Source organism: Ovis aries, chromosome 1 (assembly GCF_016772045.2).
Source record: "Ovis aries strain OAR_USU_Benz2616 breed Rambouillet chromosome 1, ARS-UI_Ramb_v3.0, whole genome shotgun sequence".
In the NCBI taxonomy this organism is placed as follows: domain Eukaryota; kingdom Metazoa; phylum Chordata; class Mammalia; order Artiodactyla; family Bovidae; genus Ovis; species Ovis aries.
The window spans coordinates 186,607,508-186,626,643 of NC_056054.1; the positions used below are offsets into that span (position 1 = coordinate 186,607,508).

General features: G+C 34.8%; 1 protein-coding gene across 5 annotated transcripts in view; it reads left to right on the plus strand.

Annotated features, from left to right (window-relative positions):
• The window catches only part of STXBP5L (syntaxin binding protein 5L), a 330,353-nt gene that overhangs the window by 146,650 nt on the left and 164,567 nt on the right, over window positions 1-19,136 (plus strand). For all 5 annotated transcript variants that reach the window (XM_060418502.1, XM_042231962.2, XM_004002958.6 and 2 more), the window contains exons 8-9: window positions 13,025-13,108; window positions 18,070-18,193. In XM_060418502.1, coding sequence (XP_060274485.1) covers window positions 13,025-13,108; window positions 18,070-18,193 — 208 coding nt within the window. The remainder of the gene's footprint in view (window positions 1-13,024; window positions 13,109-18,069; window positions 18,194-19,136) is intronic.

Consider the following 19,136-nt stretch of genomic DNA (forward strand, 5'->3'; position numbering starts at 1 on the left):
ACAAATAAATTACAAAAAAAGAAAATTACAGGTCAATATCTTTGATGAATATAGATGTAAAAATTATCATCAAAGCTTTAGGAAACAGTATCCAAAAATATGTTAAAAAGACCATACACTATGATCAAGTAAGATTTTTTCCAGGAGTACAAGGATGGTTTGACATTGCAAATCAGTCAGTGTGATACACAACAGTAACAAAAGGAAGAATAAACAATCACACTCAATTTAATAGACACAGAAAAAGAATTTGACCAAATTCAACACCCTTTGATGATACAAGCCCTTAGTGAAGCAAGTATGGAGAATTTACTTATTTTTAAAAAATTTACAAGCTGATTTTAAAATTCATAAGAAAAACAAAATGTTTAAGAATAGCCAAAATGTTGTTTTTTTATGAATAACATTGTGATATTGGTATAGGGCAATATAAGAAAACCAATGGGTCTAAGAGATATTCCAGAAATGATTCAGGTATTTGGGAGAATTTTGTATAATTTAGAGAAGATATTTCATGGAATGATAAACTATTAAATAACTGGCTTTCATCAGTTAGTATCCAGTTTGAAAAAAAATTTTAAGACCTCTACCCTTTACCACTCACAGAAATAAATTCCAGATAGAGAAAACACTTAGTGTTCAAATGGCAACTCAGAGAGTTTTAGCAGAAACAATAACAAGTTATTACTGTGGAATAGGGACATCTTTAGGCAAGCTTTAAGGAATATACCATAACAAGACAATCATGATAAGAGACAGGCAACAAAGTGGGAGACAATGATTGTTAGGTACATAGCAGGAAATTAATGAATATGAAAAATATTTAATGATATTTTGCTAAACCCTCATCTTTCATAATAGGAAGTTAATAGACAATGTCTAAATAATGAATGAAGCAATTGCAATATACATATGAATCTGAGTCTGCTAGAAAAGATGATTTTAAGAGTTAAAGCTGTGGTTGCCTCTTACCTCTAATAAAGATCAGGGTTTGGCAGTGAGGAGGAACCAGCTTCATTAGTAATCTCTAGGGATGTGCAATATACCCCCTTTTCCCCATTAGGCTGGCAAAATATTAAAAATTAAGAATATTAATAATATCAAGTAATGGAACAGGAATTGAAAAATGAGCATCTAGACATAACAATCATGCTTATACATACCAGTATGGGCAATTTGTTGTCAACATTTAAAATATGTTGATAGAAAATCCATTTCAGATATTTATCCTATTTATAGGACCAATGGGCAAAATACTGAAAATAGCCTGAAGGTCTATTAATAGAAAATTGAATAAATGAATGGTACTATATACATACTGTGAAATGCTGTTCTGATAAGGAAGATCCTTCAAGCCATGTTTTTTTGAGTGGGTCTTTGGGCTTTTTTCGCTGTTGCATTGATACATTTGTCTATTATTCTACTGATAGCATACTTTATTAGTTATAATATCTTTACTAAATATCTTGATATATGGTAGCCCCTCTCCATTCTCATTTTCTCATCTTGTTCTATGACCATTTATTCTACTATATGAGTTTTAGGATTAGCTTATCAAACTTTATGTAAATCCTTGTTGGGACTCTGAAACATGGACATATTGATGAATTTAGAGAATATGTACATCATTAAGACATTAAGTGTTTTATCTTTTCATCTTATAAACATATATTTACTTTGGCTTTCTTTTATGTCTTTCTGCATAGCTTTACAACTTTTTCACAAAAAAGTCACAAATATCTTTTGTTAGCTTAATTTTAAGTCCCTTACAGACTTTATTGCTCCCATGAATTAATTTTCTTAAAATCTGTTTCATAATTAATTGTTAGTGTATATGTGTTAATCACTCAGGTGTATCTGACTCGTTGCAACCCCATAGATATAGCCCACCAAATTCCTTTGTCCATGGAATTCTCCAGGCAAGAATATTGGAGTGGGTAGCCATTCCCTTCTCCAGGGGATCTTCCCAGCCCAGAGATCAAACCCAGGTCTCCTGCATTGCCCGCACATTCTTTACTCTCTGTGCCACCAGGGAAGCCCGTATAAAATACTATTCATTTTTGTTATTTTGTATCCAACTACATCACTGAATGTTTGCTTTCAGTAACTGTGTTTAAATTATTTGAAATAGTCTGTGCCTTATAGACAAATTTTATTTCTTTCATATGTATTTTGGTGAAAATTAATCAATGGTCAATTATTGAAAGAAATGAAAAATTATATTCAAGCCAAATTGAAGAATATAACCTGGGGTAGTGGTCCTAAGATGGCAGAGAAATAGGACGAGGAGACCACTTTCTCCTCCACAAATTCATCAAAAGAACATTTGAACACTGACCAAATTCCACAAAACAACTTCTGAATGCTGGCAGAGGACCTCAGGCACCCAGAAAGGCAGCCCATTGTCTTTGAAAGGAGATGGAAAAGTCCTGAAGCTACTGTAAGAATAAGACATATAACCAGAGGCAGGAGGCGTAAGTCCAAATTCTGAGAACACCAGAGAACTCCTGACTCCAGGGAACATTAATCGATAGAAGCTCATCAAAAGCCTCCATACCTACACTGAAACCAAACACCACCCAAGGGCCAACAAATTCCAGAGCAAGACATACCACGGGAATTCTCCAGCAACACAGGAACATAGCCGTGAGCTTCAATATACAGGCTGCCCAAAGTCACACCAAACCCACTGACATCTCAAAACTCACTACTGGACACATCATTGCACTCCAGGGAGAAGAAATGCATCTCCACCCACCAGAACACCAACACAAGCTTCCCTAACCAGGAAACCTTGACAAGCAGCCCATCCAACCCCACCCACAGCGAGGAACCTCCACAATAAAGAGGAACCACAAACTGCCAGAATACAGAAAGGCCAAACACAGCAATAAACAAGATGAAAAGGCAGAGAAATACCCAGCAGGTAAAGGGACAGGATAAATGCCCACCAAACCGAACAAAAGAGGAAGAGAGAGGGGATCTACCTGATAAAGAATTCTGAATAATGATAGTGTAAATGATCCAAAATCTTGAAAACAAAACAGTTACAGATAAATAGCCTGGAGACAAGGATTGAGAAGATGCAAGAAATGTTTAACAAGGACCTAGAAGAAATAAAAAAAGAGTCTATATAATGAATAATGTAATAATTGAGATCAAAAACACTCTGGAGGGAACCAACAGTAGAATAACAAAGGCAGAAGATAGGATAAGTGAGGTAGAAGATAGAATGGTAAAAATAAATGAGGCAGAGAGGAGAAAAGAAAAAATAATTAAAAGAAATGAGGACAACCTCAGAGACTTCTGGGACAATGTTAAACACCCTAACATATGAATCATAGGAGTCCCAGAAGAAGACAGAAAGACCATGAAAAAATAGCTGAGGAGATAATAGTTGAAAACTTCCCTAAAATGGGGAAGGAAATAGTCACCAAGTCCAAGAAACACAGAGGATAAACAGGATAAACAGGCAAACATAAGGATAAACATAAGGCAAAACTCCCCAAGACACATATTAATCAAATTAACAAACATTAAACACAAAGAACAAATATTAAAAGTAGCAAGGGAAAAACAACAAATAATACACAAAGGGGATGCCCATAAGGATAACAGCTGATCTTTCAATAGAAACTCTTCAGGCCAGGAGGGAATGGCAGGACATACTTAAAGTGATGAAAGTGAAAAACCTACAACCCAGATTACTGTACCCAGCAAGGATCTCATTCACATATGAAGGAGAAATCAAAAGCTTTACAGACAAGCAAAAGCTGAGAGAATTCACCACCACCAAACCAGCTCTCCAACAAATGCTAAAGGATCTTCTCTAGACAGGAAACACAGAAAGGGTGTATAAACTCGAACTCAAAACAACAAAGTAAATGGCAACAGGATCAAGCTTATCAATAATTACCTTAAATGTAAATGGGTTGAATGCACCAACCAAAAGACAAAGACTGGCTGAATGGATACAAAAACAAGACCCCTATATATGTTGTCTAAAAGAGACGCACCTCAAAACAAGGGACACATACAGACTGAAAGTGAAGGACTGGAAAAAGATATTCCATGCAAATAGAGACCAAAAGAAAGCAGGAGTAGCAATATCAGATAAAATAGACTTTAAAATAAAGGCTGTGAAAAGAGACAAAGAAGGACACTACATAATGATCAAAGGATCAATCCAAGAAGAAGATATAACAATTATAAATATATATGCACCCAACATAGGAGCACTGCAATATGTAAGACAAATGCTAACAAGTATGAGAGGGGAAATTAATAATAACACAATGATAGTGGGAGACTTTAATACCCTACTCACACCTATGGATAGATCAAGTAAACAGAAATTAACAAGGAAACACAAACTTTAAATGATACAGTAGACAAGTTAGACCTAATTGATATCTATAGGACATTTCACCCCAAAACAATGAATTTCACCTTTTTCTCAAGTGCACACGGAACCTTCTCCAGGATAGATCACATCCTGGGCCATAAATCTAGCTTAGTAAATTCAAAAAAGGAACGCATGTAAGAATTAAAGATATTAAAATTTTAAAAATTTTAAAAAAAAGGAAAAAAAAAAGAAATTATTCCAAGCATCTTTTCTGACCACAATGCAGTAAGATTAGATGTCAATTACAGGAGAAAAACTATTAAAAATTCCAGCATATGGAGGCTGAACAACACACTGCTGAATAACCAACAAATCACAGAAGAAATCAAAAAAGAAATCAAAATATGCATAGAAATGAATTAAAATGAAAACACAACAACCCAAAACCTATGTGACACTGTAAAAGAAGTGCTAAGGGGAAGGTTCATAGCAATACAGGCTTACCTCAAGAAACAAGAGAAAAATCAAATAACCTAACTCTACACCTAAAGCAATAAGGACTTCATGATCTGAGCCACAGTCAGCTCCTGGTCTTGTTTTTGCTGACTGTACAGAGCTTCTCCATCTTTGGCTGCAAAGAATATAATTAATCTGATTTTGGTGTTGACCATGTGGTGATGTCCATGTGTAGAGTCTTCTCTTGTGTTGTTGGAAGAGGGTGTTTGCTATGACCAGTGCGTTCTCTTGGCAGAACTCTATTAGCCTTTGCCCTGCTTCATTCTGTACTCCAAGGCCAAATTTGCCTGTTACTCCAGGTGTTTCTTGACCTCCTACTTTTGCATTCCAGTCCCCTATAATGAACAGGACATCTTTTGGGGGTGTTACTTCTAGAAGGTGTTGTAGGTCTTCATAGAACCATTCAGCTTCTTCAGCATTAGTGGTCAGGGCATAGACTTGGATTATTGTGATATTGAAAGGTTTGCCGTGGAAATGAACAGAGATTATTCTGTTGGTTTTGAGATCACACCAAAGAACTGAATTTTGGACTCTCTTGTTGACTATGATGGCTACTCCATTTCTTCTAAGGGATTCTTGCCCACAGTAGAAGATATAATGGTCATCTGAGTTATATTCACCCATTCCGGTCCATTATAGTTTGCTGATTCCTAAAGTGTTGATGTTCACTCTTACCATCTCCTGTTTGACCACTTCCAATTTACCTTGATTCATGGACCTAACATTCCAGGTTCCTATGCAATATTGCTCTTTACAGCATCAGACTTTACTTCCATCACCAGTCACATCCACAACTGGGTTTTTTGCTTTGGCTCCATCTCTTTATTCTTTCTGAAGTTATTTCTCCACTGATCTCTAGTAGCATATGGGGCACCTACTGACCTGGGGAGTTTATCTTTCAGTGTCCTACCTTATTGCTTTTTCATACTGTTCAAAATATATAAGAAGTATAGTTGAAGTATATAAGAAGTATAATTGAAGTATAGTTGACTTAAAATAGTAATTAGTTTCAGCTGTACAACAGAATGATTTGATACTTTTATAGATTATGCCCATATAAAGTTATTATAATATTATTGTTTACATGCTTGTGCTATACCTCTTAATCAGTCAGTCAGTCAGTTCAGTCACTCAGTCATGTCTGACTCTTTGTGACCCCATGAATCACAGCACGTCAGGCCTCCTTGTCCATCACCAACTCCCAGAGTTCACTCAGACTCACGTACCTCTTAATACTCGCCACCTATTTTGCTACCTTCCCCCAGTGCCCTCCCCACTGGCAACCACTAGTTTTGTTCTCTGTATTGTGAGTCTGTTTCTGTTTTGTTATATATTTGTTTTACTTAAGATTCCACATATATAAGAAAACATATACTATTTATCTTTCTTAATCTGACTTATTTCACTTAGCATACTGCTCTCCAGGTTCGTTCATGCTATCACAATTGCCATGATTTCATTCTTTTTTGTGGTTGAGAAATATTCCTCTGTGCGTGTGTGTGTACTACATCTTTATCCATTCATGTGCTGATGGATACTTAGGTTGCTTCATATCTTAACTATTGAAAATGATGCTACAGTGAACATTGAGGATGTATATATCTTTTTAAATTAGTGTTTCAATTTTCTTTAGGTAAATATCCAGGATTGGAGTTGCTGGATCATACAATAATTCAATTTTTAATTTTTGAGGAACCTCCATACTGCTTTCCATAGTGGCTGTATCAATATACATTCTCCCGACAGTGCACAATAGTTCCCTTTTCTGCACATCCTTGCAAATGCTTGTTAATTATTTGTGGTCTTTTTGATCACAGCCATTCTGACAGGTGTGAGGTGATATCATTGTGGTTGGTAATTAGTAATGTTGATCTTCTTTTCATGTGCCTATTGGATGTCTCTATGTCATTTTTAAAATCAGATAGTTTGTTTTTTGGTACTAAATTGTATGAGTTCTTATGTATTTTGGATGTTCGTCTCATCATTTGCAAATATTTTCTCCCATTTCATAGTTGGTTTTTTTTTCCTATTTATTGATGCTCTCCTTCTCTGAGCAAAAGGCTTTTTAGTTTGATGTAGTGCCATTTGCTTATGTTTGCTATTTTGTCCTTGCCTGAGGAGACAGATCCAAAAAGTATTACTGATACTGATTTCAAAGAGCATATTGCTTGTGTTTTCTTCTATGAGTTTTTCTATTTCAGGTTTAAGTGTTTTGTTCATAGAGTTTATTTTGTTACAAGTTATGAGAAGATGGTCTAGTTTCATTCGTTTACATAACTTATGTAAGAAACTGTCTTTTTCCTGTTTTGTATTCTTGCCTCCTTTGTCGTTGATTAATTGACCATATGTGCATTGGTTTATATCTAGGCTTTCTGTTCTGTTTGGTAGACCTGCTTGTCTGTTTCTGTGCAGCATCATACTGTTTTGATTACTTTAGCTTTATAGTATTTTTTTAAAATCAGGGCATGTAATACCTCCAAGCTTTTTTCTTTCTCAAGATGGCTTTGATTATTCAGGGTCTTTTGTGGTTCCATTCAAATTTTAGGGTTATTTGTTCTAGTTCTGAGAAAAATGCTGTGAGTATTTTGATAGAAACTGCATTGAATCTGTAGATTGCTTTGGGTAGTATAGACTTTTTAACACTATAAATTCTTCTAGTCTGTGAGCATAGAATATCTTAATGCTTATTTATGTTTTCTTCAGTTTATTTCATCAGTGCCATATAGTTTTCAGAGTGTAGGTCTTTCACCTCCTTGGTTAAGTATATTCCTAAATATTTTATACTTTTTGATGCAGCTTTAAATGGGATTGTATTCTTGCTTATTCTTTCTGATAGTCATTTTTAATGTATAGACATGCTGATTTATATATATTAATTTTTCTGCATCCTTACTGAATTATTAGCTCTAATAGTTTTGAGTGGAGTCATCAGAGTTTTTTATATGAAGCATCATGTCATCTGCAAATAGTGACAGTTTTACTTCTTCCTTTCTAATTTGGATGACTTTTATTTATTTTTCTTGTCTGATTCCTGTGATTCGGACTTCCAATTTTATATTAAATATGAATGAACATTCTTTTCCTGTTCTTGATCTTAGAGAAAAAGTATTTGCCGTTTACTTTTCACCATTTACTATAATGTTTACCTGTGGTTTTGTCACAGATGGCCTTTATTATGTTGAGATATATTCCCTGTATACCCACTGATGAGAATATTTATCATGAGTGATTGTTGAATTTTGTCAAATGCCTTTTCTGCACCTTTTGTAATGATCATATGATTTTATCCTTCCCTTAGTTAATGTGATGTATCACAGTGATTGATTTTCAGATACTGAACCAAATTTGCACTCTTGGGAGAAATCCCATTTGATCATGGCATAAGATTCTTTTTATATGCCGTTGAATTTTGTTTGCTAATATTTTGTTGAGGATCTTTGCATCTGTATTTTTCAGATTTATTGGCCTGTAATTTCCTTTTTTGTAATGTCTTTGGGTTTGATATCAGTGTAATATTGGATTCAGAGAATGAGTTTGGAAGTGTTCCTTTCTCTAATTTTTTGAAAGAGTTTGAAAGGGATAAGTGCCAATTCATCCTTAAATGTTTGGTAGAATTCCAATGTGAAGCTTTGTGATCCTGAACTTTATTGGGAGGTTTTTTTTTTTTTTTAATTTAATTGCAGATTCAGTTTCATTACTGATAATTGGTCTTTTCATATTTTCTACATTTTCTTGGGATATTTTACATTTCTTGCAGTTTGTGCATTTCTGCTAGATTGTCCAAGTTGTCATATAAATGTTTGTAGTATTCTTCAGTTATTGCCTTTCTGTGATAGCTTTCAGAACTTCTTGTTCATTTTTTATTGTATTTATTTGGGCCCTCTTTTTCTTGATAAATCTGGCTAAAAGTTCATTGATTTTCTTTATCTTTAAAAAGTTAACCTCTTAGTTTCATTGATCTCCCCCCCCCATTTTTGTGTCTCTGTTTCATGTATTTCTCTCCATGGGCTCTCCCCTTTTCTTTATTATTTCCTTCCTTCTAATTGTTGGGCTTTGTTTTATTTTTGTAATTCTCTTAGATTTCTAATAGTGTTTTTTGATACTTTTGTTTGTTTCTTGAGGTAGGCTTATAATGCTATAAACTTCTCAGCTGTATTTGTTGCATCCCATAGACTTTGAGAAGTTGTGTTTCTATTTTCATTCATCTCATCTTTAAATTTCCTCTGACTTGTTCATTGACCCATTGATTTTCTAGCAACCTATTGTTTGGTCTTCAAGTGTTTGCATCTTTTCCACCTTTCATCCTATCATTGATATCTAATTTCATACCCTTATGGTCAGAAAAGATACTTAATGTGATTCTACTCTCTTTAAATTTATTGAGACTAGTTTTGTGGCCTACTGTGTGATATGTCCTGGTGAATACTCCATGTGCTCTTGAAAAGTGCATATTCTGTAGTTTCTGGATGGGATGCTTAGTAAATGTCTATTGAGTTGAACTGTCAAAGTATCATCGAAGGCCAGTGTTTTCTTTTTGATTTTCTGTCTGGGTGATTTATTCATTGTTGTACGTTGGGTATTAAAATCCCTTACTAATACTTGTTATGGCAATTTCTGCTTTTATTGTATCTGTTATTATTTGGCTTATATATTTAGTTGCTCCTATGTTAGGTACATGTATATATTTATTAATATTATTTCCTCTTTTTGGGTTGAGCTCCTTAATATTATGTGATGCCCTTCTTTTCCTTTTGTTACAGTCTTTGTTTTAAAGTCTATTTTGCTGATATGAGTTGTATTACCCCTACTTTCTTTTCATTCTGTTTGAATGGAACATCTTTTTCCATCCATTCACTTTCAGTCTATGTGTGTCTTTAGCTCTGAATTGAGTCTCTTGTAGACAGCATATAGATGAGTATTTATTTATTTATTTTTATCTGTTTAGCTATGCTGTGTCTTTTTGTTGGGGCATTGAGTTTACTTCCACTTAAAGTGATTGTTGATAGGCATGTGCTTTTTTCCATTTTGTTATATGTTTTCTGGTTGTTTTTGTTGTTGTTCAGTCCATAAGTCATGTCCAATTCTTTGTGACCCCATGAATTGTAGCATGCCAGGCTCCCCTGTCCTTCACTATCTCCAAGAGTTTGCTCAGATTCACGTCCATTGAGTTGGTGATGATGCTATCTAACTATCTCATCCTCTGCTGTCCCCTTCTTCTTTTGCTTTCCATCTTTCCCAGCATCAGGGTCTTTTCCATTGAGTTGGCTCTTTGCATCAGGTGGCCACAATATTCGAGCTTCAGCTTCAGCCTCAGTCCTTCCAATGAACGTTCAGGGTTGACTTCCTTTTGGATTGACTTGGTTGGATCTCCTTGCAGTCCAAGGGACACTGAAGAGTCTTCTCCAGCACCACATTTCACAAGCCTCAACGGTGCTTAGTCTTATTTATGGTCCAACTCTCGCATCCATACATGACTGCTGGAAAAACCATAGCTTTGACTATGTGGAACTTTGTCAGCAAAGTTATGTCTCTGCTTTTTAATATGCTGTCTACTCTAGTACTCTTGCCTGGAAAATCCCATGGACGGAGGAGCCTGATAGGCTGCAGTACAGTTGGACACAACTGAGCAGCTTCACTTTCACTTTTCACTTTCCTGCATTGGAGAAGGAAATGGCAACCCACTTCAGTGTTCTTGCCTGGAGAATCCCAGGGACGGGGGAGCCTGGTAGGCTGCTGTCTATGGGGTCACACAGAGTTGGACACGACTGAAGCAACTTAGCAGCAGCGGCAGCAGCAGGCCTGTCATCACTTTCCTTCCAAGGAGCAGATATCTTTTAATTTCATGGCTGCAGTTGCCATTCACAGTGATTTTGGAGTACCAGAAAATAAAATCTATTGCTTTTTCCCCTTCTGCTTGCTGTGAAGTGGTGGGAGCAGATGCCATGATCTTAGTTTTTTGAATGTTGAGATTTAAGCCAGCTTTTTCACTCTCTTCTTTTACCCTTATCAAGAGGCGCCTTAGTTCCTCTTGTTTTCTGCCATTAGAGTGGTATCACCTGCATATCTGAGGTTGGTGATATTTCTCCTGGCTACCTTGATTCTAGCTGACATTTCATTCAGGCCAGCATTTTGCATGATGTACTGTGCATATAATTTAAATAAGCAGAGTGACAATATACAGCCTTGACATACTTCTTTCCTAATTTTGAACCAGTCTTTTGTTCCATGTTCGGTTCTAACTGTTCCTGGCCTGCATACAGGTTTGTCCGGAGGCAGGTAAGGTGGTCTGGTATTCCCATCTCTTAAAGAAATCCACAGTTCATTGTGATCCACACAGTCAAAGGCTTTCAGTTCAGTTCAGTTCAGTTCAGTTCAGTCGCCCAGTCATGTCCGACTCTTTGCGACCCCATGAATTGCAGCACGCCAGGCCTCCCTGTCCATCACCATCTCCCAGAGTTCACTCAGACTCACGTCCATCGAGTCCGTGATGCCATCCAGCCATCTCATCCTCTGTCGTCCCCTTCTCCTCCTGCCCTCAATCCCTCCCAGCATCAGAGTCTTTTCCAATGAGTCAACTCTTCGCATGAGGTGGCCAAAGTACTGGAGTTTCAGCTTTAGCATCATTCTTTCCAGAGAAATCCCAGGGCTGATCTCCTTCAGAATGGACTAGTTGGATCTCCTTGCAGTCCAAGGGACTCTCAAGAGTCTTCTCCAACACCACAGTTCAAAAGCATCAATTCTTCGGTGCTCAGCCTTCTTCACAGTCCAACTCTCATATCCATACATGACCACAGGAAAAACCATAGCTTTGACTAGACAGACCTTAGTCGGCAAAGTAATGTCTCTGCTTTTGAATATACTATCTAGGTTGGTCATAACTTTTCTTCCAAGGAGTAAGCATCTTTTAATTTCATGGCTGCAGTCACCATCTGAAGTGATTTTGGAGCCCAAAATAATAAAGTCTGACACTGTTTCTACTGTTTCCCCATCTATTTCCCATCTCTTAAAGAAATCCACAGTTCATTGTGACCCACACAGTCAAAGGCTTTAGCATAGTTAATGAAGCAAAAGTAGGTGTTTTTCTGGAATTCTGTTCCTTTTCCTATGATCCAGTGAATGTTGGCAATTTGATCTCTGCTTCCTCTGCCTTTTCTAAATCCAGCTTGTACATCTGGAAGTTCTCGGTTCATGTACTATTGAAGTCTAGCTTGGAGAATTTTGAGCATTACTTTGCTAGAATTTGAAATGAGTACAGTTTTGCAGTTCTTTGAACATTCAGTGTCTTATTATAGTAAAAATCATCAGCACAGTAGGTAATATTTAGCTGAGTGACTGAGTCTTGAGTATGATCATCCAATCATTTTCTGTTCTCAAATGCTTTTCTTTTGAAATGAAGTAGGTATATTTTGTTAATTGTCTTATTTATTGATTTACAAGTCAATATCAACTATGTTTAATGACATGAATCTCTAGAATATCTTTGTGAACTACTGAAAGTTCATCAATCACCCAACTTGAAACACTGTCTTAAATCAGAGATAAAATTGGATTTGATAGAAAATAATTTGAAACCAAATTAGTGGGCACATTTTTCAAGTGCATAGGCCTGAATGGCATATACACTGTTTATTCAGTTATCACCTTTATTTCATCTTCATTTTCTTTTCCATTTTTCTGTTATTCCGTTTTTCCCATGTATTTTTATGTTGTGTCATGCATACTTATGCTTCCCTGGTGGCTCAGATTGTAAAGAATCTGCCTGCAATGCAGGAAACATGGGTTCAATCCCGGGGTTGGGAAGATGCCCTGGAGGAATGTCTGGCAACCCACTCCAGTATTCTTGCCTGGAGAATCGCCATGGACAGAAGAGCCTGGCAAGCTACAGTCCATGGGGTCACAGAGTCGGACACGACTGAGTGGCTAAGCACAGCACATATATACTTACAAGTTTTCTCATTTCATTGGTATATATTTATATTGAATAGAGTTCTTTTGCTAATATTTTTCAATGTTGAACATATTCAGATTTGGAAAGATTGGTATTTTAAATAAAGTTGTATTATGTAGTATGGTTTTACTTTATTGTATTAACATTAATCTTTATTTGGAACAAGCTAAAATTAATGTTAGAATTACAAAAATGATTGTTCTAATGTTTTCCAGTTGCTAATAGGTTATGAAAATGGTACTGTAGTTTTCTGGGACTTGAAATCCAAAAGAGCAGAACTGAGAGTTTACTATGATGAGGTAAGTGATTTCTACTGAACTATTTGAAAAGAGTATTGTGATTTTATGCCTGTTGTCTACTTTTACTCCTTGTATATTACCAATATTTTTATTTTTGGAAAGCTGCCTCATTTTGATCCAGTGCCTCATACTGCCTGTTGGTTTTTGCTTGAGTTTTACCTTGGAATTGTTCTCCTGACTGGAAATTTTGCCTTGATGAACTATTTTTAAGCTTTTTTGACATCTTACATATATTGGTTTCTATTACTTATCTTTTTCTTTTCTTTAGGCTTCATGATTATTTCTTACCTTTTTGTCCTTAAGGTCTCTAAAGATACTGTTCATGTCTTTAGAAAATTGCTTTTCTGTGGCAGAAAGTTTACGTAGTCAGTTTGAAAGGCTTTATCGTCTAATACTTGCCTTCTTAAAATAGAGAGAGATTTTTTAAAAATAGTAATACTTATTGTTACTAAGAATCAGATCTTAAAGTATGTTTTATCATACAGAATTGAGATTTTAGATTTTCATGTAGAGAAATCAGTGAACTCATATTGAGGAATAGTCTCTTAATTGATCTTCAGGTGTTCACAGATTGATTCTAGGCCATTAAGTATTTTCTTCTTAAGAGGCTAATGAGAAAAGAGTGAGGCTGAGGGTAAAAGGTGAGAAAGGGGATTTATGTCTTGTAGCTGTGGAAATAAAGGTGATCATCTAGGCTCTCTATTAAATTTTAAAAACTGGTACAGTGGTGAGAGAGAGAAGAAAATACAGGTCATAAATCATTGTCTAGCATTACCCAGGCTTAAATAGAAAGAGTACCAGAGAATTCAAGACAACACTAAGATAAATAGAAAAAGAATTTTGAAAAGAAAACACATTTTTAAAAGCATAGTTCCTTTTTTCTGTTCCCTTCCATCCCCTTATAACAGTAAAATTTAAATTTTGATGCTTAAAGATGCAAGCCTTTAGTTATTCCATAACTGCTACCCCTATTCATTTCTTAATGGTTCTAGCAAAATACAATTTTATGTTATATACAAGATTATTATCATGGTAACAAAGAATTCAGAAGTAAATGATATAACAGCTGGGTAATTTGATCATGATTGGTGAGCAATATTCTGGCAAGCAATGTCATACAATTATGCGCTTTATGAGCAACTTATAGGGCACCTTTAATCATAAGAAGGTCCTGGAAAGCTAAGCTAGGGTTTTCCTTTTGTTAAATACATAAAAATAAAGATGAGGATGGAGATCATTTATTCTGTAAAACTACCCTTTAGATAAGAGTGCAAATACCATCTGTGTGTTTAGCCACTTGGAACTAGAATAGAGCAGCTGAAATGGAAATCCAGATGAGAATCCTCAGTTAACTAGTTTTCTTGTAGCTGTAAAAAGTGTGGAAGGAAAGTTTCTAACCTTAAAAAGTAAATGAAAGCCATTTTGCAATGAAATGTCTATATAAATATTAACAATGTTAATCAGTAGAATAACATACTTTGCCTATTTTATATTTAGAATTATATAAATTATATAAAATCTATATAATGCATTATATCCTGTCATTTTAATAAAGGTAGTTATATACTTCATGTTATTACTAAACTCTTAAAAAATTTTCTCAGCACAGTTTCCTCTCACAGTTTGAAATCATCTGTAATACTTACCTGCAATAGTATCTAATAAGTCACCAAGGATCCCTTCTTAGTCTTTTAAGTTCCTCACTAAGCCTGTGACTTTACATCAGTCCAACTCAATGGACATGGGTTTGGGTAGACCCCAGCAGTTGGTGATAGACAGGGAGACCTGGCATACTGCTGTTCATGGGGTCACAAAAAGTCAGACACGATTGAGCGACTGAAGCCTGTGACTTTACATCAGTCCTTTGTTCTTAAATGGTTTCTTCATTTGTTTGTATTGTTCCATCTCATTTTTTCCACCCCTCATTTCTCCATCATTGTTTCTTTCCCTAACTCTCCTTTAAATTATACTCTTCAGGATTCTACATCTTCACCCTCTTTTCATTTCTCCTTCAGTTTGCGTTTACGTTCATATTCAGCCTCCCATCATTTCAAATATTACCTATATTATGCTGATAAATTAAAATTCATATATTTTTGGTGCAAATATCTAATAATATATTAGGTAACTTCAGATGAATATTCCATTGGCACTGAATTAATATTTAAAGACCTAATTCTCTCTCTGTGTTTTTATTTCAGTTTTTCAATTTTGATTTAGTTATTTCAATTTAGAACCCACAGACTCATAGTTGACCCTTTTTTCTTCTTCTTGCAGTCTTCTTGATCCCATTATTATATTATCTCTCATTTATCTCCTCTCTTTTTTAATTTCCACATTCAGTGTCCTAGTTGAGGATGTTATCTTTTGCCTTGAAGACTGTAGTAGACTTTTAACTAATCATGTTTCCTTGGATATCTTAGCTTTACAGTATATCTTTCACTATCAAGATTACCATTTTAAGACATAGCTGATCATAATTTCCTACCTCAGAACCTTTAAATGGGTCCCAGTTGTCAACAATCCAGTCTTATTCCTTGACAGGAGATTTAAGGCCTTGGTGCTGTCTTTCCTTTGAACTTAATTTATGGCATTCTTTCTATACACTCCTCATACATCAGACATATTACTATCTCCTAAACATACCATTTGCTGCTACTTCAAAGCCTTTGCTTCTGCTTATACTTTATCTTGAACTCCCTTCTTTCCTCTTATGCATATCAAAGTTCAGTTAATTCCTTGGCAATTGTAAAGCTATTTGTACAATATAGCCACTTGATAAATAACTACTGATGAATTCAGAGTTTTGTAAATCCAAGATCATTTTCAGAAATAAGTATACAAATTTTATTTTCACATTAGCTGTAAAGTTTTTGTTTCATCTGTATTTTAAAAATAATCTCTCGCAGAGAAATCTCTCTGAGTTTGACATGAGGATAATCTTTTAATTCCTTTAGTAACTGCTGTTTTTCCTGTTTTCAGATTATTACTTAGCTTTTTGGGATTCCTTTGTCTTTTTTGTTTATGAGAAATTCAGTTACAGCCACTGAATTAACCAACGTTACTAGTGTTTTATTTTCCATATTGTTTTCTGTTAAAAAATTTTTCCTTTAGTTGTATTATATTTGGTTTTTCAGAAAACCCTTAAAGTCCTTCTTAAATAATGGAGTAGGGTATAATCAAATAAATAGAAATTAAATATTTACCCATTAAGTCAAGTTCAGATGCCAGCTCTTCAGCCTCTTCAATAAATGATTATTTGACTTCCTATTATTTAATAACAAGTTGGTTTTACATGCCTACTCTTCTATACAATGTGTGCTTCTTTTATAGAACTTATTTTGATTTTATGTTATATATCTATTATTTTTATATCTGTCTTCTCCAGTAGACAAATTCAGTGGGATATAAAGATTAGGGCTGGGGATGCTTTCTCTGCACCTACCATTTTTGGCAAAGTAGTCTGAAAGAACTTTATTAAATTGACTGAGGTTCATCCAGGTTAACATGTAGAGGAGGTAAGAAGTGGCCTTTGCCTTTAGATACATACAAAAATGAGAAGAAATAAGCTGAGAAGACAAAGAACTGTTTTTTTCACTCTCATTGCCTCTACTGAACCCTGGTAGTAAAGAAATCTTCTCTGCCCAGTAATGGAGACCAGAGTGAGAGAAAAAATAAGTCTGTTGTGTCATGGTATCATTTCCAATTAATCAAATCTTACCTTGAGGTCCACTGATATACTGTTTCATTTCTAATATGTCTATTGATTGCTCTAGCCATCATTTGTCTATAATAATACTTATTGTTTGGAAATACATGTGTGTGTAAATAGATGTATAAGTTTGGTATAAATAAATATATTCATAACTTAGTTGTATAAATATAAATAATAACAAATATATCCATAACTTAATTTTATAAATATAGATTAAAAAACTAAATATTAAAAGTTCTAAACAATAAGTATTGTTATAGTTTCCTTTCTCGCAGTTGTTTTAAGTTCCTTTAAGGAAAGATCATGCTGTATACATCTGTTCAACTTTTATGTCTACTAGAGTTTCTTTCATCGTGCAATAAATAGCACATTACCCAAGTTCTGTATGTACTTTACTAATTTTGAAAGAATACCAAGGGTGTGGCAACATTTGATAACGTAAATACTTATTCATTTAACAAATATTTGGGTACCTACTTTATGTAAGATATTGTGTAATCACGGGGAATAAAACAATTCAGGAAAATGTAATGATTGCTTTTTAATTTAATTTATAACTACAGAATGAATCTGTAAATACAAACAATTTTAAGCTTTTCCTGCTTTAAGTCAATTTAAATAGCATATGTTAGAGTTAACATAGTTCATTGATTCCAAATATAGGTTTTATAGTTAGATGTTGGATTTGAGTGGTGTAACCTGAGCAAGGATATCTTTGTCTTTCTAGCCTGTTTTACCATGTGTAATTTGGAAACACATAATATCTGTTTGGTAGGATTAAATGAGATAGTGTACATAAACTGCTTACCTTGGGGTCTGGCACATAGTAAGCCCTCAAATTGCAACTCTAATGTAAATTACTTTTTAAGTTGGATACTTTAAGTGAAATTAAATTCTGCCTCACCTGAGATTATCTTCTGTTAACCTTGCTTTTACTTCCATGTAATAATTTTCAAAGAAGCATTAAAGGATATGGGAAAGACAGAATTTACAACAAAAAGTTCTGGGATCCAACAAAATGAAATTTACTTAACTTTTCTTTATCTAAGGAGATAAGATTTTACAGCATCTTATATGCCTATAGAGAGTTGAAGCCAAAGGTAGTATGATCTAGGTCAGAAAAATTACATGTTTCTTAAGTGTTATTGCTATAATAATTCTGTGTTAAAATATTTTTCCTTTGGAATATACAATGATATATCAACTTTCTTCCTCCTCTACTTGTTTTTAATTGTTATTTCATTAGGCTATTCATTCAATTGATTGGCATCATGAGGGCAAACAATTCATGTGCAGCCATTCAGATGGTAGCTTGACTTTATGGAACCTGAAAAGCCCAAGTCGTCCTTTCCAGACCACAGTTCCACATGGTAAGATATATGCTTTCAAAAGAAAGAAACTCTGGAGATGCAGTGCCACTACTTGAACTAGGAAAGTTGGTATCATTATCACTAAAAAGAGGTAATAGATAGCTTCTGATTCTAAATACCCCTTTATACCTCCTTCAGATGCCCACCTTATGACCCAAAGTTTCTAACTTATCCTTCCTCCTGTCTGTCAACTTTTCTACATTGTAACTGAAAGTATATAGAGGCCTCCCAGGCAAAAATCGAATAATTGATGATTGCTGTGTCTGAAGCAGAGGAAATGATGCAGGAATTTGACCAATTTTAAGGGGTAAGGAAGGTAGTGAGAGATGGGACTTTATGGATCTAACTCTTAGACCTAATTTCTGTACTGCTTTAGAGTGTTTTATCTTCTAAATTCCCCCGTTTATTTTCACTTATGCCATTTGAGTACTGTGGTTTTTATTTTAGGTTGTATTTCTTATTATAGCCCTCATTGAAAGGAGATATTTAGGATTTATGTTGGTTCTACCTAACTGGACAGAATAACAATGTCAAATGTATGAATAACTTTTATTCAGAGGCTGTATTGTTTTCCATAATATAGGTGATCTGAGTTTTCGTGTTTACCTCATACTCTTGGTTGTAAGAATGGAAAAGTCAAAACCTAGAGGTTATCAAATACGTTGTGTTACAGTTTCTGGGTGTTTATTACAGTTTTACATTTAGAAAATAGTGGTATGTTTGTATAGTGGGTGACCCATAAATCAAAAGATGGAATTATTCCAGCTTGGGTTGTTCTGCCATCTTTTTGTACCATCATGTTCTATCTGCAAAAGACTAAATTATTGCAGTATTTATCTTAGCAGTTTACTTAAGAGATTACCTTATATTTAGGCACTTAACTTAGAGATGCTTTATTTATTTATATAGAAGTACCATTGATATATTATTTGTATTAGTATTG